The 22,661-nt window shown below is 38.4% G+C and overlaps 1 protein-coding gene across 7 annotated transcripts in view; it reads right to left on the reverse strand.

The window, feature by feature from the left end:
• IL17REL (interleukin 17 receptor E like) overlaps positions 1-21,212 on the reverse strand; it is a 47,204-nt gene extending 25,992 nt beyond the window's left edge. For 3 of the 7 annotated variants that reach the window (XM_019283522.3, XM_019283520.3, XM_019283523.3), the window contains exons 1-2: positions 16,893-21,209; positions 920-947 (exon numbers count right to left, since the gene is read on the reverse strand). In XM_019283522.3, the coding sequence (XP_019139067.1) occupies positions 920-947; positions 16,893-16,994 (130 nt within the window). In that variant the 5' untranslated portion in view covers positions 16,995-21,209. Of the gene's footprint in view, positions 1-919; positions 948-16,892 lie in introns of all 7 variants that reach the window. The other 4 variants (XM_019283521.3, XM_019283519.3, XM_019283518.3 and 1 more) reach the window with 3 other exon arrangements.
• Positions 21,213-22,661: the final 1,449 nt, after the last annotated feature.

Raw genomic sequence — 22,661 nt, forward strand, 5'->3', positions numbered from 1 at the left:
CTGTACTGCTCAAGGACATGAAGGCATGCTTCAGCTAGCAGGGCAGGGGTCAACACCCCTATTTCCTCTTCTACCTTCCACATAGTTTGTGCAACTACCAGCTCAGCTGCCTAATCCTAACAAGATTCATTCACAACCCTTGAACCAGTCACCAAAGGTTCCCTCTGCTCTCTGGCAGAAGACAAGAGACTTTCTGGTGGGACTTTTAACTGCATCCCCTCCATACTCATGTTCTTTCTCACCACCTTAACACTGGTCCCATAAATGCCATGCATTCTGAGTAAGGACTCGTGCCAGCTGACATTCAGCTAGGGGACTGTGACTGTTCTCTCAGGGGGAGACTGTGACTCTCCTCTCAGAGGGCACTGTGACTGTTCTCTCAGGGGGGGACTGTGACTCTCCTCTCAGGGGGCACTGTGACTGTCCTCTCAGGAGGGTACTGTGACTCTCCTCTCAGAGGGCACTGTGACTGTTCTCTCAGGGGGGGACTGTGACAGTCCTCTCAGCGGAAACTGGGACTGTCCTCTTAGGGGGGACTGTTTGTGACGCAGCTGCCTCATACTTCCCAGCAAATGACTGTGTGCAGTGGAGGAGTGACTGATGGAGGCTTCAGAGCTCAGGTAATTGAAGACCCTGTATTATTACTCTAGGCAATAATAATAATTAGAAGCAATAAAAACATGTGAAATGACTTACCAAGTCATTTCCTTCACTATGGTAAGGAAAATTATAAAGCAATTGTCATTATTAACCTATTATTTATCAAAACCTACCAATTTCCAATGTTTTTTACAAAAGAACTGGTGGTAAATACCCTGTCATGACAGTGATCTGATGTCACTAGGATAGTGGATTTAATATCTTTAATAAATTATCTTTAGAAACAAACACAGTAAAAATGTGAATAATGTATACTCACCAGAAGGTTTGCTTTTACAATGAATCCCCTGCAAACAGAAACAAAATATTATAAGAGCTGAGGTAATAATAAAAATAAATATTGCTCAATCATTGTACACAAGTAAACACACCTTAAACAGGTAAACATATTCATAGTCCACAACAGAAATAATTTTCAACATTTAAAAACAAAGAATTTCAAATACAGTGAAAAAGCACATCAGGGCTGCATATGACTGATACATATGGGGACACAAGATCAGCACTATCCTCATTTTCATGTATCCCTACTGAGGTGTGTAATTGTTCTAACAAGTATAACGGTTCCATCAAATAAAGGCATCATTTTATCAGGTATTGCCATTCCTACTGACCAAGAGTTTATTTATTACTTCATTGAACTCTACAACGGATTTGTTCGCACCAGAGCAAAGAAAGCCAATGATTTTATAATGGAAGATATCTAGAAAATTATTGAATATTATATGATTTTTAGAAGATCCCACTAGAAAGGAAGCATTATAGCAATTGAAAATGAAGTCTAGAAATAAGAATTTTTATTTCTGACATCTGGCTTAGAAGACTGAAAATTAAATTACTCAGCCACAGTACTTATTGTGTTCAAGGGAAAGTGTCTTTGTAAGATGCAATGTGAACCTGGCATTTAGATTTTGACAAGCTTCCAGCTATCTTTCAGACAGACTACATCCATTTTCCCAGTAAAATAAACATTTAACCACACACTAAAATTTTGTAGAGTACAAAAATAACAAATCTTACTTTGACTGCTATGCATGACATTCTAAAGAAAGGCTATTGCTTAGCCAGCAAATACTGTTTGCTGCTGTTCTGGCATTCAGGTTTCTGGCATAGCCCTTATACCAGTATTCTTTTGCATACAGAATGTATGTTCCCATTTTCTTTCCTTTAAAAGCAGTGTCCTGTTGACAGAGATACTTCTATCACACCCACAAAAGTAGCAAGCACTGCTTTGTCTCCTCTGCTCTCAAATGGGATGGTAGCTCTCAGTCCTTCAAAAACATTTTAGGATCGCGTCAACAAGCCAACTATCTGAGTTTTAGAGCCAGCAAAAGTCTTCTGGTGGACATTTAGAAGTTACTTGAATTGAAACACAGAGACTGCAGCCTGGGCAAGCATTAGCACATCATAAAATAACTATTGCTTGGTGTTCCAGGAAGCTTTCATCCACAGGGAATTCTGTGCTCCTCAGAAACAAAGCTGTAGGGCAAAAGCATATTATTTCTGCAGGTGAGAAATGGCAGCATGTTTGCTCCCCTGAGGCAGTTGCCTGGTGTACCCAAGGAGTGTGTCCTGTCCTTCATCACAGCTTTTCATTTAAGCTAAATAAGATCTCTTTTAAAGGAGGCCTTTAGAAAACCAGTGACCACTACCTAACCAGTATCAGTTCCCATTCTTCTGTCCTTTTGGCACTTCTATTTTTTAACACTCACTTTTGGACGTAAGTTATCATCTTTTACTATTGGCACCTTGTTACTATGACTCACAAAAACGCAAATGTGTAAAAGGTGGTATTTTAAACCACATTTTATAATAAGACAGGCATGGTAACATACTTTCATAGACTGAACATTACAAAAAATATTTGAGACGTTAAAGATATTGTTTTGGCTGCTCCTACAGCATAATACCTTGACACTCAAATTAAGGTCTGTTGCAACCAGACATGGGGTAATGGTTTTAAATTAAAAGAGAGTAGATTTAGATCAGACATAAGAAAATGTTTTACAGTGAGGGCAGTGAAACACTGGCACATGCTGTCCAGAGAGGTGGTGGATGATCCATCCCTGGAAACATTCAAAGCCAGGTTGAATGGGGCTCTGAGGACCCAGATCTGGTTGGAGCTATCCCTGCTCACTGCAGTGGAGATGGACTAGATGACCTTTAAAGTTCCCTTGCAAAACAAACCATTTTATGATTCTATAAAATAAACCAAACTTCTTTACATAACTGTTCTAAAACTGGGATAGTTCTATTTCAATGGTTTTATAATTTCCTCAAATCCCCATGAAAAACTGAAAATGGTAACAGATAAAACCTAATTTCTGCTGTATTACAGAAATGGTTGTTATTAATTACTTCTGACACCATCTCCCCAAAATAAGCTTCATTGGTAGTTTGGTGATGATCCCACTGCACATTCATCAATAGAAAGAAGACTATCATTTTCTGAATTATTCAGTGCAACACTAAGCCAATAAAAGTGGAACATGCCAGCTCATATAAAATTAGTGGACATTTAACTGCTGTTTCAAAGTCCTAATTTTGGATTATTTCTACTGAAATCCTGCAGAAGTATGCTGCAAGAAAACTTGAATTGACTCTCTTTACTCGAGGCTCTCTATGGCCCTAGGAGGTGGAATAGCCAAATATACAAAATGACTGCGAAAAATCAAGTGACTTAGGGAGCTCACTTTTTTGTTGAGAAAACCTAATTGCTGGATCAACTAATTTCTCAGTCATTACTTACTGGAAGAAATTAATCTCTCGTGAGGCTGATCATTCAGCAAATTACTTCCATATTTTTAACTTCCCATTTTGCAGCCAGACTGTTGAAAATATCTTGGTTAGGTAGCTTGACAGAGTACCCAATTGTCAGTCAAAATTTCTTAGAACAGCATCTTTAACTTCTCTAACCATTCTTTCTGGTTACAACCTTAGTGCAAAAAATGCATTAAAAAAACCCCAAGATCCTATTGAACTAAACAATTAAAAAATCTTACAAAAATCAGAGGATTCACCCTTTTAATTAGAGGTCATACCCCTGTTATGACACCTGAAAAATGAAAATTGTATGTAGAATAATTAAATTACATACATTGCAGGGGGAAAACCAAAACACCCACTTCTGTGGGGCTGTGGCATGACAAAGAACTGCTCTTATACTTTCTAGTCTATCCTAATTAATGTTTGGTTTTCAGTATTGCATAGAGGAATCCTATCATCTGAGCTCTTACATTTATTTTCTTGCCTTTTTCACAGGAAAGAAAGAAATGTCCTTCAGTGACTTTTGTTCTGGTAGGGAGATGGTTTGTCATCCTTGGGTACTTGGTTGTGTTCTGGGTGAGGAGTTGTTGGGAAGGCTTACATAAATAATCAAATATTTGCACAAACACTTGCCAGTTACAGCAACATTTGGTCACAGCCCAATTTCTTATTTTTTTAAAAAGTGTTTCTTTTTATTGTACAATACCAAGTGGGTGGGGGTGGTATTTTCTTTTACAATCATTTTGCAAAACAGTCCAAAGAGACCATTTGTCTGAAAGAATAACTCAAATGAATTAACCAAGTTCCTCTCCCACTTTCTATATCTTTTGTTTTCAGGAATTTTCAGTGATGAGTGCAATAGAAAAACATAACACACTAAAACCAGAATGGAAATTTTCTTCCCCTTTCACAAATGCCAAGGGCATCTTTTATGCAAAAAATAAGATCCTGAGCATGATGGCACATTTTACTCCTATACAAGGAGAATCTTTGATTCATATCTTCTTTGGCAAAGAGCCTAAGCAAAATATACTTACACAATGCAAAAACAGTTAGGGATTTTCCTATTTCTCTGGGGTTTTCCCCATTTGTGGTGTTACTCAACTGTAGCTAGAGGTTATCTGAACAGACAGCACCACCGTGAAGCATTCTGAATAGAAGATGTGGTGCCAACTTTTTAGCTAGCACAGCAACTTCTCCTCAATCTAAGGTAATTGTAATATCCCATTGTTCTGTCTAACGACTGTAGAGAAGAAAGTGAGATCAGCAGAGGAAGACTTGGATTAGGGGGCACAGAGAGTGTTATCATGAGTTAAAATTGCCAAGAAAAAGAAACAAAGATCAGATCTGCTTCCCATTTCCTTTCGTATCTCCAGGCACTAAATCAAGTGCAGAATTGTGGAAATTCTTTCCTGGATGTTCTGTCACGCAGGAAAGAGTCTGAGGAAATTTTGGTTTCACAGTCTACCTGTTAGTTCTGTTATACCTCGTTCAAAGAAGGGTTGGTGGCAGCTCTTCCACAATTCTGTAAGGAATAGTAAGAAGCCTGAAAATGCCTTAAAATGTATTCTTTTGTTGGGACTAGATTGTCAGACATTTAACATTCATTCATTAAGATAGCTACATTAAAGTCAGTGAATGTAGAACGAAGAGTTTTCCCCCCTTTTGAGAGATCTTCACTGGCAAAGCTATTAGCTACATTTCTAGTTTAGGTTCAGTTGTCAGAGAAGGCAGAGAGAAAGGGACATGACCATATTCTGATGTGTCCCTCTATTCCAACAATTTCTATTCTTTAACCATCGCTAAAAGCAAGCATGGGATTGTATGGATTTTTAGAACACAGGGAAAGGGTGGGTTTGCAATAATTGATGTTCAAATTTTATCCAAAAGGCCAATAAATATGATTAATTTAATCCTGTTCTTTCTTGATTTCCAGTTGAGAGACAATGCTCTGCAAAAATCCATCTCATTCTGCAGACAAATAGAAAGGGTGTCCCAGATCACTGGGTCTAGTCCCCTGATAACCACAGGTACCATATAATCTAATCCCTTTCAAAAACTGGTTAAGCATCATTTTAAAATCAGTCAGGCTTTCGTGTGCACTGCTGTGAGAGCCAAGGCTATTCCAGAAGCCCTGTTGTCTGCCAGCACCAAATCTTTTAATTTCTTTCATGAACACAGTAATGGTTAGCTTCTACTGATTTCTGATTGTGTTCATTATTGTTTCACTTAAATAGATGCTTTCCACCCTGGAAATCATGCAGAAAAGAAATAGGCACCCAAACTTATGGAAAAGCATTATTTTGGACTACTTTAAACTACAAAAACACCTGGATGCTGCTGGATTGTTTATAGAATGCTAAAAACAAAACATCTGAGACACACCTACACGTTACCCAGCTTCGAGTCTCTTCCCTGTGTGTTCTAAGCTGAATAAAAAACATCCCATCACATTTGTGCAGTGCTGAATCTGAGAGGATAATTGCTACTCAGAAGTGGGATATCAAGCTCAGGTTCAGTACAGTGCTAATGAGGTCATGCACTTTTTGGATGAGAGTTGGCTTGAGTCCAGCAGAGCAAAGTAACTTCTGGCTGTGTTAACACTCTGTTGATGTGTTCTGAGCTCATCAACAACATGAAACAACCATGAACAAACAAGGAAGACATGATTGTGTTTACTGAAGATTATTGGACACTCTCCAGTAAGACTTCATAGGGATCTCAAGCAGAGCCTATCACCGTCTTTGCACCATCTCCCATTTCACATGTAAATGCAAAGGTACAGACCGTGTCTTCCACAACCTGCTCCTTGTGACAAGGCCAACTCTTCCATCACAGCTTAGCAGTACTTCAGGAGCCCATGACCCTCAGCCCCCTTAGATTTTTGTCCTTCTGTTTACCTGCTACTAGTCAGGTATAACAGAGATTTCTGTTTTCCAGTCAGAATGCATTTCCTCCTGCTCTGTACTGATGCAGAGGAATCCTGTTCCCGTATTTTAACTACACCATTCCATATGTTATCAGGACTGCACATGGCATATAACATCTTCTGGCACTTGCAGTGGCTGCATGGCTGGATCCCTTTCCCTGAGCAGAACAATTGGAAGAGTTAGAAGCACAGTAATTTCACTCCTGGCAGTGACATACATTTACCCTGTAAGTGAATAGCCAGACAAAACAATATTGCTGGGAAGAATATTCCCCGCTCCTAATTTTTTTAAAGTAATTTTATTTAAAAGTAATGTTGAGATACAAAAAGGACCTACATATAAACCACTTGCTTTTAAGTTTATTGGACCAAAGGGAGCTATGACTGCCTGAAACAAAAGCTGCCTGTTCTATTGTATACTTCAGCTCCGGGACTAGAAGCAGAATTTGCTTGAAGCAACAGTATGCATTAACTTCTTTCTTTTAGAAATAAAAAGAACCAAACAAAAAAAACCCAACCAAAATTTGTCAATCATTTTGATGTCATGTTTCCTAAAATATTAATATAAGTTGTTAAGAAAACAGAATATCATACAATAGACACAGTAAAATTAAAATGTACTTTGACTGCCATACTCTCAGTTGGTATAAATCAGCACCATCCCATACACAATGTGTCAAAAATTTCAGACCACTCAACTACACAAAAGGAGAACTAATATACTAAGTCAGCACTTCTGGCATAACAATGAGACAGGGATACTCTGACACAACATTAATTATTTCAATGACTTACTGGAGGTCTCATACAGGGAATGATAAAATGGAATCAAAGAAATTTAGGGTGAAAGGGGTCTCTGAAGGTCACCAAGTCCAGCCTCCTGCTAGAAGCAGTACCATCACCAACACCAGATCATGTCAGCCATTATTTTGGCCATTTCCTGAAAAACTGGAAGACACAGATTCCACAAGCCCTCCAGACAACCATGGATAGCCTGTGCTTTGAGGTTAGGATGTTATAATGATCTCTGTAGCACAGAACAGGCTACAAGAAAAAAGATTCCTCAGCAACACTGACAGGACTGAGATTTGCAGTCTCAGTGGTGACTGAAACCAGTGGGCAGTGAGATTGCCATAGAACAGGAAACAAGGAGAAAAAGAAAGAAAAAAGCAAGAATTTAAGTGAAGATTATGAGAAGAGACCCTCCAGGACAGAATTGCTCCTCCTACTGCAGGAGACAGTAATTAATTCATTTGGAAATATGTATTTTTATTTTTGCCTGAAGATATTTTTCTATTCCAGTTACTGTCTTCTCATTTATCCTAACACCATTGCTCAGAAAAAAGAGGAGATGTACGGCAGGCCTGGTTTTCCAGTGTTCTGGCATACACAGCAAAGCCCTCACTGTTTTGCTTTAGGCAACTATTCTTTATATATGTCTAGAGTCAGTCCCAGGAGTAGTGCTCAGTGTTCAGCTTTACACTGTCAAATTTATAAATGAAAAATGCCACACTGCTCACATTCAGAAATTGTGGGTGAGACACATTCCGCTGATTTGGATGAACTTTGAAGCTGATGCAAGTGGGGATACATTTTTTTGCCTGTTGTGGTGGGTTGCCCCTGGCTGGATGCCAGGTGCCCACCATAGACACTCTGTCACTCCCCTCCACCACTGGACAGGGAATAAAAAATTTAACAAAAGGCTTCTGGTTTGAGATAAGGACAGGGAGAGATCACCCAGCAGTTACCATCACAGGCAAAACAGACGCAGCTTGGGGAAATTAGTTTAATTTATTGACAATTAAAATCAGAGTAAGTTAATGAGAAAATAAAAAACAAACCATAAAGCACCTTCCTCCCATCCCTCTCTTCTTTATGGGCACAACTTCACTTCTGATTTGCCCACCCCCTCCCCTTCAGCAGGGCAGGGGAACAAGGAATGGGGGCTGCAGTCAGTTCATCACACATCACATCATCATTGTCTCTGCGTTCCTTCCTCCTCAGGGAGAGGACTACTTATACTCTTTCTCCTTCCCCTGCTCCAGCAAGGGGTCCCTCCCACAGGAGACAGACCTCCACGAACTTCTCCAAGATGATTCCTTCCCATGGGCTGCTGTTCTTCATGAACTTTTCCAGAGTGGATCCCTTCCTCAAGGTGCAGTCCTTCAGGAACAGACTGCTCCAGTGTGGGTCCCTCACAGAGGCACAAATCCTGCCAGCAAACCTGCTCTGGTGTGGCACCTCTCTGCACAGGCCACAGGTCCTGCCAGGAGCCTGCTCCACCACAGGCTTCCCACAGGGTCCCAACCTCCTTCAGGCATCCACCTGCTCCATCACGTGACAACAGAAAGCTGATATCCCAGAGGTGCTACCATCATCACTGATGGTCTTGACCTTGGCCAGCAGTGGGTCTGTCTTGGAGCTGGCTGGCAGCTTCTCACAGAAGCCACCCTACCCCAGCTACCAAAACTTCACAAACCAAACACACCTATGCAAACAGTTTTGCCCGTGAAGTCACATCATTCCCAAGTAAGGCAATTTCTCTGTGAGTTTTGCATTATTAGTGGGTAGTGACATAAAGCCAAAGTTGTCAGCCATTTTCAAAAGGATTAAGTCAGCCAAATTTTAAAGGAGGACTTAAGTACCTGAAATATAATTTAAGAAAACTGGTAATCTCAGCTCCCATCAAAATGATGTTTCTCCCTCTTCTCCTTAAACAGAAGAAAATTTCAAGTCTAAATAATCCTGGAACTACCCCTGATTATAGCCCTTCCAAATGAGAAGTATTTTTTAACGTTGACTTTGGTTTCATTCTAGCCTTAGCTTGTTATATTGTTGTGTAAGGGTGTAAGGCCATACAAATGTTCGCACAGGACATCGTACAAGCCATGGTAGTACACTCTCAGATGACAGTCCTGGGAGGCTTCTGCATTCCTGCCTGGTGCCACAGCATCAGTACAGGAAATTCTTCTATTAAAGACAATGCTAAACATGCCTGACTTGCTCTAATAGTGAGTTACAGAAACACTCTAGCCACAGAAAAATGAGGGAAGTCTTAGAGTGTGAAGGTTTTTGCAGCTGTACTCTTGAAAATTTTTGAGAGACGACTATTTCCTGGCTATTCATATTTGTGTTATTAGGGTGTCTGAAAGTCCGAATCCTACATCAGAAACCCTATACCAGAATTCCTACATACATGTCTTTGCTGTCTTATCAGGAGCAACAAAAGCCAAAAACACCTTTCCCTGAAAGAACGAGTAATGTGAGTACATGAGAAAATAAAAAATTCAAGATTTGCTGTGTAGAGAAGCCCTACTGAAAAAATCTAGTGTGTATTGTAGATGAAACATTTGCAGTGTGAGATAAGTGATAGAGAGAAGCTAATTATGTATAAATTTGGGAAATTTAAAGAGAAATAAATCATATAAAATACCAAAAAAAAATCATTTGAAAAGTCATTACATACATCTATTCCTCAAATTTTTTACTGTTAATCATAATTTTGTTGGGGGGACGGGAAAGGGGGAACAAATTGTGGAATAATCAGATCATTTATATAATGTAACCTTATACTGTAGTTGCTAAACTTAGCACAGGGCAATTAAAGGAGGCAGAGGTCCAAGAGAAGGGCTTCCAAAGAAGCAGGATCCTACCAACTTCACAATGGCAGCATTGTATCATCTGACCCTACTGATCACACTGTAGTCCCTGGAAGCAGCAGTAATTCCTGGGCATGGCCTCAGCTGAATAAACCCATCAGTGTTTAGTACTTTCATATGCTGCTTCACACTGTGCCTCATTTCTAATGATAGCACTTACTGAAAAACACCTATGCCATACATTTGCTTAAAAATTGTATGTGATTTTTCACCTCTAAGTTGCAGAGAAAATAAGCTACAAAGGCTGAGTAGGCACACGATCTGACCATGCTCTAAAAATTATTCTATTGTATCATATATAAACAAAATACATCAAAAATAAGAGGGAAAAAACTCCAAAGAACACATATTACTGATCAAAACTAAGCATGAATCATCACACTACAGTGATAACTGCAATTATGAAAAAATTATACCAAAATTCAAAAAGCAATGGAAAAAACTCATTGCAGTCACAGAAAAAAAAGAACAGCAGGTCAGGGAGATGAGGAAGTTGGAAAAAGATGAAGGAAGTTTGCATATGTAGGGATGAAAGGGAAAAACAAAACTGGAGGCAGTGAAAATCTTAACTGCAATAAATTCTATTTCCTCAAAGTTTTTCCAAGGAAAGACAATGAATGCACCTCTAGTACTGTACAGCATTGTTTATGTGATTCATACTCTCTGAAAATATGCAGACAAGTAGAGGCAATAGCAAGACAATCAGTTTTCCAGAAATTATTGAAATTTACCACACTTATTCAAAGCAACTATGTTGAAACATTTCCTTGCAAGAGAAAGACCCACAAGTAATTTGCAAATTAAAACTAAAACTCTCTTCATTTTTGCATAGACACTTCCTGAATGAGATTGAATGTCCCATATGGTTTTCATGGTGAGTCCTATATTTTGCATGCTGGAAGGATGGGATGTGCCATAGAGCAAAACAGGTCTTTGGCTCTGCTGACTGTTTCAAAGGAATAAGTCAAATATGATTTGAAAGACCATCTGTAGAGCCCACAAAAGAGAAGAGGATGAATGAATGAAAGAAATCAGAGACACTTGTCTTAGAAGAAAACTCAAGATATCATCTACTCTGCATTTCTGCCTTAGGAAGAATGACCTTTATGTGAGACATATGTGAGCTACATTAAACATAGCTATAGTTTCTTAGTGTGTGTGGAGATCTCTATAAGCTCCACAGGCAATCTATCCCAGTGCTCAGCATCATTAGTTACTATGACTTTCCAGTTTATTCATGACCTCAGAAAATTCTGGCCCAGTGAATTCCTATGGTAGTGAATGCAGGGGTAGTGCTATGATGTGTCTGTATTACATCTGAGTATACATGAATTTACTGGTTCTGTGATCATTCCTAGCCAAGCAGACCAGAGTTGATCTGGAACATCCTCAGCAACACACTGCAGTTTGGGGCATACTTTCTGGTTTGTATTTTTAAGATGGCAAATAACTTCCTGGTTTTCAAAAAATAGCCTATAAATGTTAACAAAATCAGAAAAAAAAAAGTTTTACAAGGAAATATATTTTTCTGACATTATGAAAACTACTATGTCTGTAACAGTCTGCGAAAACTAAATCTGTAACAGGTTGGTATATAAAACCTAGGGATCTTGTGGGGATAATGGTAACAAAACTCATAGAACTTCAAATGTGGGATCCTAGTTTGAACAACCACTGAGCCACAACACAGCACACAGAAATTTATGGCTTCCAAAAACCAATGCATTTTCAGGCAGAGATAGGAGGAAAAACATTTCTTAGGTCTAAATCTATCTATCTATCTACCTACCTATCTTTCCATCCATCCATCACCAAAGCCTAGCATTTCAATGCTGAGCCAAAAAGCCAGGAGAGTATCCAAACCTATCCTTAGAAAGAAGTGTTTTAAGCCTCTTTTTGGTCCTTCTCATTTTTGATCATCCCTGGTTCTCTTGCATGCGCAGGCACTCTGGCAGGAGAGGAAGAATGGAATAGTATAAACAGACATGACAATGTAACAGGTACAGCACTGCCAGCTCCACAAAAGTACAAATTAAACTATTTCTAGACCTTACTGCAAGAATTCCAGCTAGGTCACACCACATGGTCTCATTAAAGTTATTACCACTCCTAAAAAACCTGTCCCACCCAGATTTGATCAAATCACGAGTAGTTTTCCAACTGCAAAGCAGTCAGACAGCTGTGGAAAGCACCTACTTCCAAGTCTCAATACCCACTACTTAGTTTTGGGTCCAAATGGAGCCGAAGGATAGATCAGATTCCTAAGAATAGGGCTGAGAGAGATTTGTGAGCTAAAATTCACTGCTAATAATAAAGGCCAGCTGCTCCCATCTTCTGCTGACCTTGCTTATATATCCCTTTTTGGGTTTTTTAAATATGTGTCTCCTGCTATGGGTATTGATTGCACGGAACTGATGCTGATATCTCATGGTGAAGCTTCTAGTGCTGCCTTGTTTTAGTTCCAAGACACTTTGTCAGCTCCAGTTCCAACACCTGTTAAGTCTGCACCTCCAGCTTTCATGACTGCTTGTATTCTGCTCTTGCTATTCCAGTGGCTAGTCTCTTTCCAGACCTTACAACCTTTTTCCAGAGTTCCTGAGGAAGAGAGAAGGGAAAAAGCACAAAATCTACCATTGAATTTTTTGCTAGATCTGAATTGCAGAGCTTTCTCCATCTCCACCTCTCTTACAGGAGCTGGTGGTACATGCTGTAACATTGAGGAACACTGCAGTAAGTCCCTGTTTGTACCTGTCACAGGCTGTTTCCTTTTCAGGGGGTGAGGAAATGTGACAGCACCCAACCAGTGACATAGGACACAACAGAAAGCTGTCTTATGTCATTGCCAAGCTATTTTTGACTGAAAGAGCAAATGTGAAACACAGTCCAAGAGATAAGCCACCCAAATTTGCTAAACTGCTGCTCTCCTAAGTACCAGCAGAGAAGGCAAGCAAGGAGATCTAAGCAAATGGGTTAGTATCACTCTAATACAATGACTCAAAATGACTGAGCCCCTTAAGTATGACTGTTTTGATGAATGAGTACGTAACTCTTAATTATAATTTTCAAAGCAGTTAATGAAAACATATAATTAAGACACACCACACAGGAAGGTCAGCGCTCTTTTATATTTGTGAAAACCAGAGAAATGAAATGACTTGAAGAGGGCCACACAAGTGAGTCGATGACAGGCAGGGAGGTAGACCCCAGGCTTTCCATCTAGGGCATGCTCTGGTGGATTGTACTGCACCTCAGCAAATATTAGCAGAGGATATGTTTTATATATTTATGCATCTCCTTCAGTCATCAGGTATATCAGTGCATACAAAAAAAAGTGTGTTGAATCATATTCCTGTGATGGGATTTCATGGTGTATCTCTCTCACTCACCCAGAGGAAGTCAGGTCTCTGATCAGTCTCTTTAGACATTTTCCATGTCTAAAATCATGTTTTCAATCAGACTTTAGAGGACAAATGAATTATGTCGCTTACATTATCATGTCTTTTCTAAAGGCCTGGGATCACTTTTAAAATATAAATTGCTTAATAATGAACAAAGAATACCAATTTATGTCAGCTGACTTTGTGGCCTAAGGGCCATACTATATCACTGGTTTTGCAGTATGTAATATTCAGCAAGAATGGACTGATCCATGCTATAAATATCCAGTAAAGAAACACCACACATTTTGATTATGAATAGCAGGAACAAGCAGCAGTTTTATCAAGAATTTGCTGCCAATAACCTTTATAATTAAAGGGAAATCCCAGATTCAGTTTAGGGTTTCCTTCTTTAGCCACAGACTTTGGAAGCATTACTGCATTAAATAGCAGACAACACAAATACTATTTCATCGTTTTCTGGGGATTGTTTTTTAAATGCAGTGCTCTTGATCTTTACCAGCTGTTGAATCAAATTTGGCATAAGCCTATTTCTTTGTGTACAGCTTGCAAACAATGTGGATTGTAAAATGAGTAGGGCACAAACCCAATTCCAATTGCAGGCTGGGATTCCCCTATGCTTTCACAAGGAAACTTGGTTGATAACTGTGTTTGCTATTGGGTGGGGCATGGGGAACATGCCCACATCATTTAAACTTTGAATACTAGAGTATCACGTGACCTCTAAAGCCAAGCTCTTAAAATAAAAGAGAAAAAATCATAACATGCAATAAAAGCTTAGTCGTTCATTTGCCATCATTCAACCCACAGCTCCATATTTTTCATGCTCTTTAAAATTCCATGTAATACTGGCATAAACATCCAATGTTCTTTTATTTTTTTCCTTTCCTGTACTGAACAGATGCACAGGTTGTGTTACAGTAATGAAACCTGAACAGTGCCTTATACAAGGCAATGCAAGGATATCTTTCTGAATACCCATGGTAAACCAAGAATGATTCATAAAGCTGTGATAAGATTCAAAATCTAAACAGTTCAAGGCAGGTGCTTTGCAAGTCATATGCCTCAAAATAGTTATATCACTATTTCCCTCTTAAGTACAGCCAGTGCTTTACTCCGATAAGGAGTACCCACGGAGGTCAAAACTGCTCACAAATATCCAGTGGACACAGACACACTAAAATCTAGTCTACTGGTCAAACTCAACAGTTTCAGTTATTAAACCTGCTAAAAACCTTCTGACAATACCCACAGTTTGAAAAATGCAGAAAAATGCTAATTAATTGCTTTTCATCCCCCTATTGCTTTATGAAAAACCACACAGCCTCAAGTTTGAATGCAAAAGAGAAATTTACTGTACCAACTTTAGGAAAAATTCACAAGAAAAAAACATAATTTTCTGTAATATTCACTTGTAAAAACAGCAGCTGCAGAAATCTCTGATAATTTTAAAATTACAGTGTCTCATTATCACATTAAGGAAATTGCTAGAAACAAGTCATTGGTTCTCTACTTTGTGACTTGATGTGCCGTAGCAGAAGGCAGCACACACATATTTCACACAGACAAACTGTAACCCCTGACTAGTACCCCTATGAGGAACACTGAGTTACTCATCATGGGGAAGATTGACTGCTCCCTTTTAGAATAATTCCTGAATTGGACTGAGCCCACAAATCATGGTCAGTTATGCAGAGAATTTGAAGTTACTTTCAAAGGAAAAGGAAAAGTAGTTTCCTCTAACAAGCCAGTCATGAGACCCTAAAGTTCATTTAGTTAAAATGCTTTGCACTAGATTGAAAATGCTATGCTGGCAGTAATTTATCCTGTTGGGATCATTATTTTTCCCTCTGAGAAAACATTTTTGTCATTAATGTATTCAAGATTCTACTGAATATAACTAGCAGAAACATCACATACAGCACATGAACTGAGTCCTGTCCCTAATATCACAAATGATTGATTGATTGATTGATTCCATTATACTGGAAACAATGTATTTCCGCTGCAAATAAGACCTTTCTCAGTTAATCAATCTTCATTATTGGAAAAAGTGTAAGACAGACTCTTGATGGCAAAGAAAGGGATCCAGTCTGCCAAACCTCAGGGTTGTGTCTATATCATAGGCAATTAGTGAATCAGTCTTGGTAACATACATACCTAAGGTCTGACAGAGAAAGATACCTGTTAAGGTCCCCAGAGATAAATTCTGTCCCCTAGACTGAAACTCATCAAAAAATGTTGGTATTGATTTTTACATGCTGAGTCCCATAGTCCTACACTCTTTAGAGGGATAAATTAGAATGGTAAATCATTTCTATTTTAAACTCTCATTGCAGCGGACCAATGAGCATAAATTATTTAAAATAGATGTGTATTTGCATTCACGAACCTAAGTACATAAAAATTCTTTAAAAGTGTTCAGGTACATCTAGATATTAATCTCTTATGGCTATATGATTCTAAGAACATCTAAATAGATATAGACTACAGAATTTGAATACAGGAACATTAACTATAATACATGAATATTTAAATATAGAGAGGGCTTTTTTTGCTCAGTCTCGTATTTTATAAGCATCTTTATTCCTACTGTTTTTCTAGGCCACACATATAAAATATATAAAAATTGCTATAATATGAATTAGCTTAATATCTGAGTAGCACCACCACATTTAAACAATCTTTAGAATGTCTCACTGCCTGTCCTAAATACTGACATCTTAAAGCAGTGTATACAGACAGCCAGATTCCTTCATACTATCAATTTCACTTCTCTGTAGCTAGTACACAGTTATCATCCCCCACTAAGACCAAAAGTCAGATTGCCTATATAATCCTTTTTTAAAAATTTCTCTTTCAATGTACTCTATGCTTACAATTTCAGAATGCCAAGAGGAGCAGAGTATCTCCATACTGCCCCTTTGCGGGGATAGTTGGAATCATACAAAATCCAAAGCTATTAAAGAGATGGTATGGTTCACACTCCTTTCATGCACATACAGAAGTCATTAAATTTGATACTGAAGTTACATTCAACCCACAAAATGAAAAACACGTTTTACTCTTTCTCACGCTTAATTCATTTATTCACAGGAAAGTCAGTGTTTCAAATATTCCTAACATAATTAGGAATTTCTGAAACCTCCCATTCCTCCCTCTCTCATCTCTTTGGCACCACTGCTGTTGTAAAAACTGACTCTGAAAAAGTAGTGGATATGAACAAAATAATTTTTTCAAATACAAAAGACAGATTTTAAACAAACAGCAGCAGTGGAAAACAGTGGAAAGATGCTTTTTTTTTACACCCTTTCAGAGCCATCTTTGCCACTTTGGATACTTAATTCAGAATGACAGGAATATAAAGTGAATGTTCAGGACAGCTGAAATATTTTTCTATTTTTGCTTTTCCTACAATTATTGTGGCAGCATATAACTACTATACTAATAGACAGCAAATTGGAACAAGTAAGAGATTACCTGAGAACATGAAAGTCCACATTCTTCAATCCTGGGAATAATCTGACAATCAGCATTCCAAAAGAGAATGATTAGAAGAATCTGAACATAAATACCTATCATCCTAAATTGAAAAAAAAAAAAAAATTAAAAAAGCAAAACCTCAGAAGAAACCTTCTACTCTGACAATTCTCCCTCTCGTGCCAAAACTTTAATATGAATTTTAGTCCCTCCCACAGCACCTCTGAGCTCCTCCCTCTAAAACTTTCCAAAGACAGAAAATTGCTAGTTCTGGGAAATAGAAAGCATGCTCAACTCATTTCACATGTTTCAGAGTGAAAAATAGGAAACAGTGATTTCTGAAAATCACAGTACAAGCCTCTTCCCTCTGGATTTCATCACATCAGCATTAGATCAGATCAACAGATTTCTTTTCTGTAAATTCCATATATAAATTCCATATATAATGGGAATTTTGTTTCTAGACTTATGTACCAGGCAACTTCATGGGTATTCAAATGCATTCTTATTTTCCTGGTTTTCTAGTGAATTTAATAAAAAGAAAACCAGCTTTGCTGAGGTGGGTGGTCCTGAAAGACTAGTTTCTTCTTTTTCATCAGCAGGAATACCAGGTTCTTTTACCCTAGAAATCTGTGCTTTGAACTTATTTCAGTTATTATCTAATTGTATCAATAGAAGCGTCTTGTTCTATAGCCTATCTGCAGCTTTGAGAAATATGCATGTTTTTTCAAAGTTCAACACCACCAATTGTGAAAGCAGGGTAGGAGTGAGTCACAACACCTCAATACTTGTTAGCACAACAAAATGCCCAGGAATGCCTCTCTGGGTGCTATCTTTCATATAGTCCCACTACCCATCGTAAGGAACAAGTATTTCAAAAACACACGCTCTGGTTCATATGGAGACTACATGTGATATGCCCAAGGGGAATGGGAAGTTTTCTTCCACAGAGACGGCTTGCTCGCCACTGAGAGATATCTTTCAGTAGGACAGTGCCAGGACCCAAGTACTCAGTGCTCTTACAAAACCTTTTATATCAGCTACAGTGGGGAATATACAACTAACAGCATCTGCTAGGATTTGGCTTTACACATAAAATACATCTACTCTGCCAATGTATCAACTGTACTTGTATTTTAGATACTTCATGTGAGTCCAGTTTGTCAATTTTCCAATACTTTATTTTTAGATAAGCAGCATCAATCGCCATACTGAACAAAATGTAATTTAAATGTTTTTGTTAAAAAATGACTAAATTTTGTCAACTCGCAGAAGCTCAGACATTAAGCAGTTACTGCATTGCTATGCCTCAAACACTAATGGCCACTCAAGCAGGGAAGTTAAAACAGGTTGTGTCTGGAAATGGGGGCCTTATGGAGGTAGGGAAGCACCCTTCTGGGCCCACTTCCCTGTTCTGGTCCATGGTGACCACATAAAGGACAGAGCAAGCACTGAAGTGATATCAACAAGCAGGCAGGAGCTGTCAAGGAAGGGTCAATCCAGTAGAGGTGGATTGAGACCACCAAAAGACCCTCAAAGCCCACTGACCCATTATCAAATAGGTCCAGGAAAACTTTGAGCACGGGCATCAATGAATCCAGAGTGCTCACAGGAGCAGGATGTGACACATCTATGCACAAAACCACACCAAATCAAAAATCTGCCCAACCCACTCTCCTGTGTATCAGTAACAGATGCTTAGAAAGAATAAGAAGTGAAATATCCTACTTACATGGATTATTTTAACAATGTATGCTGACATGTTCCAATGACCTGGATCTTACGGATTTGCTGAACCAAAAGCCACATGGAGATCACTGGTTTTAATAGCTGCTTCTGGAACTTTCTTAAAGATATTAGTAAAACAGCTCTTTGCATCATTTATCCTTTTGGTTTTCAAAACTTCTTGGAGCAGTGAGTTGTGTGATTAAACTATGTTTATTTGCTTTGTTTTTATTTTAAAACTGCTTCCAAATAATTCAGTCAGGTTCCCCCTTGTTGCTTTAAAAAAACACGGAATACCCATTCTCATCTCACCTTTGCCAAAATAGTCACAGTTGTATTGTTTTCCAGCATACCTCCTCTATATTTTCTATGATAAGTAATACACCTCTTCATTTTTACTATACTCTTTTGTAAGATAGGAGTCCTGAAGACAATATTCAGGAGTGAGCAGGTCAAGGATGTTTTACTCTCTAACAAACACCATTTTGACTCTCCTTAGTGTATCATTTACCTCCAGTTTCCATAGAAATTAACAGTGTCATTCACCTTATGAAATTTGATTCTCTTATTGTTTCTGGTATTTCTTAGAACACCTCTGTCACATTCTGCATAAAGCCGATCGTAGCACAGCTCTACCAATGTACTCTTTCTATGCAGGAACAATGTTTCAGTCAAGACAGTTTCTGTGTGGACTGAAGCTGTTATTAAGTTCAACAGGCAACAACTACCTTGTTATTTGCTTCATTTGAACCTTTTTTTAAAAAATGTCTAAACTAGCTACTTTACAGCTTCTGCATAATTTGTATCCTGGAATTACTATGTTCATCCACTGTTTTTATTACATCAGGTTTTGGAACCCCCGTTAAGATTCTCACCAAAAGCTGGGCAGTATAATTAACCCATGCCACATTTTTTGAAAACTAACAGTTATGTAGAAACATCAGTGCATTTGAAATTTACAGTGACACTATCTCTTAGGCTCCCTGCTCAGCTGGGACTCTTGTTCATACTTTTGAAAATAATTTCTTCCTAACAGATGTCTTTTTGTCCTTGTTACTTACTATACCTTACCTATATTTTAATCCACACTTGTCTTTAGTTTGATGCTTCATTACTTTTTCCCTGAAGAACAGATGATAGCAAAAGATCCTGTTCTGTTTCTACCAATGTTCCCTCCACCTTCAGAAAAAGACTCGTAAAAAACCCTTAATAGGAAGGGCCTCCTTTTGCACTTTGGTAACACAGATATTTTGCATCCTAAATCTTTATTAGAGCACTGGTCAAGAACACAAAAATGCCAGAATCTAAACATTTCACGGTCCAAGAAGGTTTGATACCAAAACTTGCACATTTCAGGATGGTGGCCTGGTTGTTCAGTGTTTTTAATAAAATGCAGAGGTAGACCCTAGAGTACAGAGTAAAATCCAGGCTTTTGTATTCCCCATTTTCTCTTGGGTCAAGCTTGATCTCTGGACCATCAGCTCAGGTCTCTTTTTCTTACTTAGTCTGTCTTCACAAATTTTGCATGCTTGGATACATACTTGGCCCACTTCAAAAGAGAACACTAATATAATTCCACTGCTGGTCAAGGGTCTACAAGAAACATTATTTGAAAATGAAAGTTAGGACAGATGCATCGCCAGACATACCTAAGCAGCCAGAAATGGATTTTGTGACCTGATGTGTTGGAGCTTAAGCACAGAACTCCAAAGAAATTTCTGCTTTGGCTACATTATATTCTGACTTTGTTAAATTACCATGTCAATGTCTACCCTGGAAGGCATGTCCCTGTCACATCCATATCGGAGAAGTCCCAGCCTTCTTTGGAGCACAATAGCCACATTCACACTACATTTTGCAAGAGGATCCTGTGATATATCAGTACATACTTTTCAGTTTCACCAACACAGGCACACATACTATATTATAACAGCTGTCTAGAGATGAGGGGCCATGGCCAGCACAGTCCCCTGGCTGTTCTTTTAACTCCATGTGCAGTGGTATTGCCTGCTCCAGGCAACAGACATCTTGCCTCAGAACCACTCACATCAACCAAAGGACAGCTGTTTATAACTTGACAGCTTCTTGTCATGTCAGGCATGTTCTGGAGTGGAGCTGTGTGAGGTGTTAACTGTCATCTCAACAAAATACAATGACTCAGAGCTACCTGGGAACTGCACTTTTCCAGGACTGTGCCTACATCTCCTGTCCAGAGTGAGCCTACGAGGTACCAGAAGGGCACCTATATCCCAGAGAGCCACAAGACAGGCTGGTAAAACAGAAGCTTCAACAAGTTACTGATTCACTGTCCAAAGACAACCACTACTCAATTCATCTATGTGATTCAAGAGGACCCTCTCTCTCCTCTCTCACCCCGACCTTTTCCCTCAAGAGTCACAAGTATTCAGCAATGACAGCAACTGTCACAGTAGGCAGCACCTTAGGAGCACTGCTTACAGCCTAGGTACAACCCACAGATGCTAAAGACTTTCTTTTCCTAAGATTAGAATCATACAATCATAAAGTAGTTTGGGCTAGAAGATTATTTGAAAAATAATCTAGTTCCAAATTAGGTTGCTGAAAGTCCTGTGCATTATTAAAGAAATAAAATAAAGAATATTTTTAAATTATTAAGAATATTATTTTAGACCACTATGAAATCGTTAATAAAATTATTAAAGAAAAAAAAACAAAAAATTGAGTGTTCAAAAAAATCCACTCAGAAAAAACAGTAAAATAATAATAAAAAATAAAGCATATTCACGATGCTCCAAAATTTTTGTAGACAAACTATACTTTTATGAACTTAAAGCTCAGAGAAACTGGAATTATTAGCAAATGTGGAGGAGTTGCAACTAAAAGTAAATAAATTATTAAATCTATTTATCTTAACTGTCTTTCTAAAAATCCTACCAAATTGTATTTGTCTGGTTTGGGGGTAAAAATTAGTTCTTGTGCATTTCTTTTGCTTTGGATTGTTCAGCAGGGAAGGGATTCTCTCACACTCCAACACATCTCCATGAGTACAATTATGGCTCACCTTTTAATTCCTAATACATCATTATTAGGACAGACTGGATTTTAGAAAAAAAAAATATATAGTCTGTGTCTAGATACCAGATCTATGGATCAGGTTATAAATAGAACTGATATCAAAGTATTGGGCCACGATACACACAAAAAAAATGGAGGTTAACACAAGGACACCAGCAGTTTCTAGAACAGAAAGTACCCTTTAACATCCTGGAAGGTTTGAAAGAAAAATTCTATCCCAACAATTAAAATTTCAGCTGAGGTCAGCAGGGGAAGATTTCAGATTATACACTTAAAAAGAATGGACCGGCAAATGACAGTGATATGGGGAAGTCTGGAAAGACTGGCAGAGTGGAAACCATCAACAAATTGATGTTATGCAGCCCTCAAAAAATAAGTAGTCTGGTGTAAGATTTAAAAGATGTTGTAAGCAGCAACAATGCTAGCTGTTGTCCTGCACTGATGCATCTCAATCCTTCAGTTGAACTGAGAGTGTGAAGCCATGTAAACTGAGTCAGGATACCAATGCAGCTTTAAAACTCTTCCAGAACAAAGAGTGATTTTGTGCAATTTGGGTAGTTTGGGGGTGTTTTTTAGGCAGATCAATTTGAAGCATCACAGGTGTCCTAGTGAAGCTCAGTGTAGTAGCAGACAGTATGGAGCAGGCTAAAGTTTTAATGCTATCTTTTTTCTTTCACATTTCAATCTTCAGTGTTTATATAATGCAAATAAAAATTACTCTGCTTTCATGTAATTTTTTATATAAATCAGATGTTGGAAAGAACACAAAATAAATACAAAAACTTCAAGATGAGCCATATTGAAATAAATGAGACTCTTTCCACATCCTTCAATGGAAATGGGCAAATGAGCAGCAGAACATGATGAATAATTTAAACCAGGATTGCTGGCAAACAGTACATATCCTCAGAGCTGAGCCTGAGTGAGTCAAGGCCTTTGTCTAGAAAAACAAGCTCCAGAGTAGTTATTAATCCTGGTTATTTGTCAAGT

The sequence above is a fragment of the Corvus cornix genome, chromosome 1A, assembly GCF_000738735.6.
Source record: "Corvus cornix cornix isolate S_Up_H32 chromosome 1A, ASM73873v5, whole genome shotgun sequence".
NCBI classification, from domain to species: Eukaryota; Metazoa; Chordata; class Aves; order Passeriformes; family Corvidae; genus Corvus; species Corvus cornix.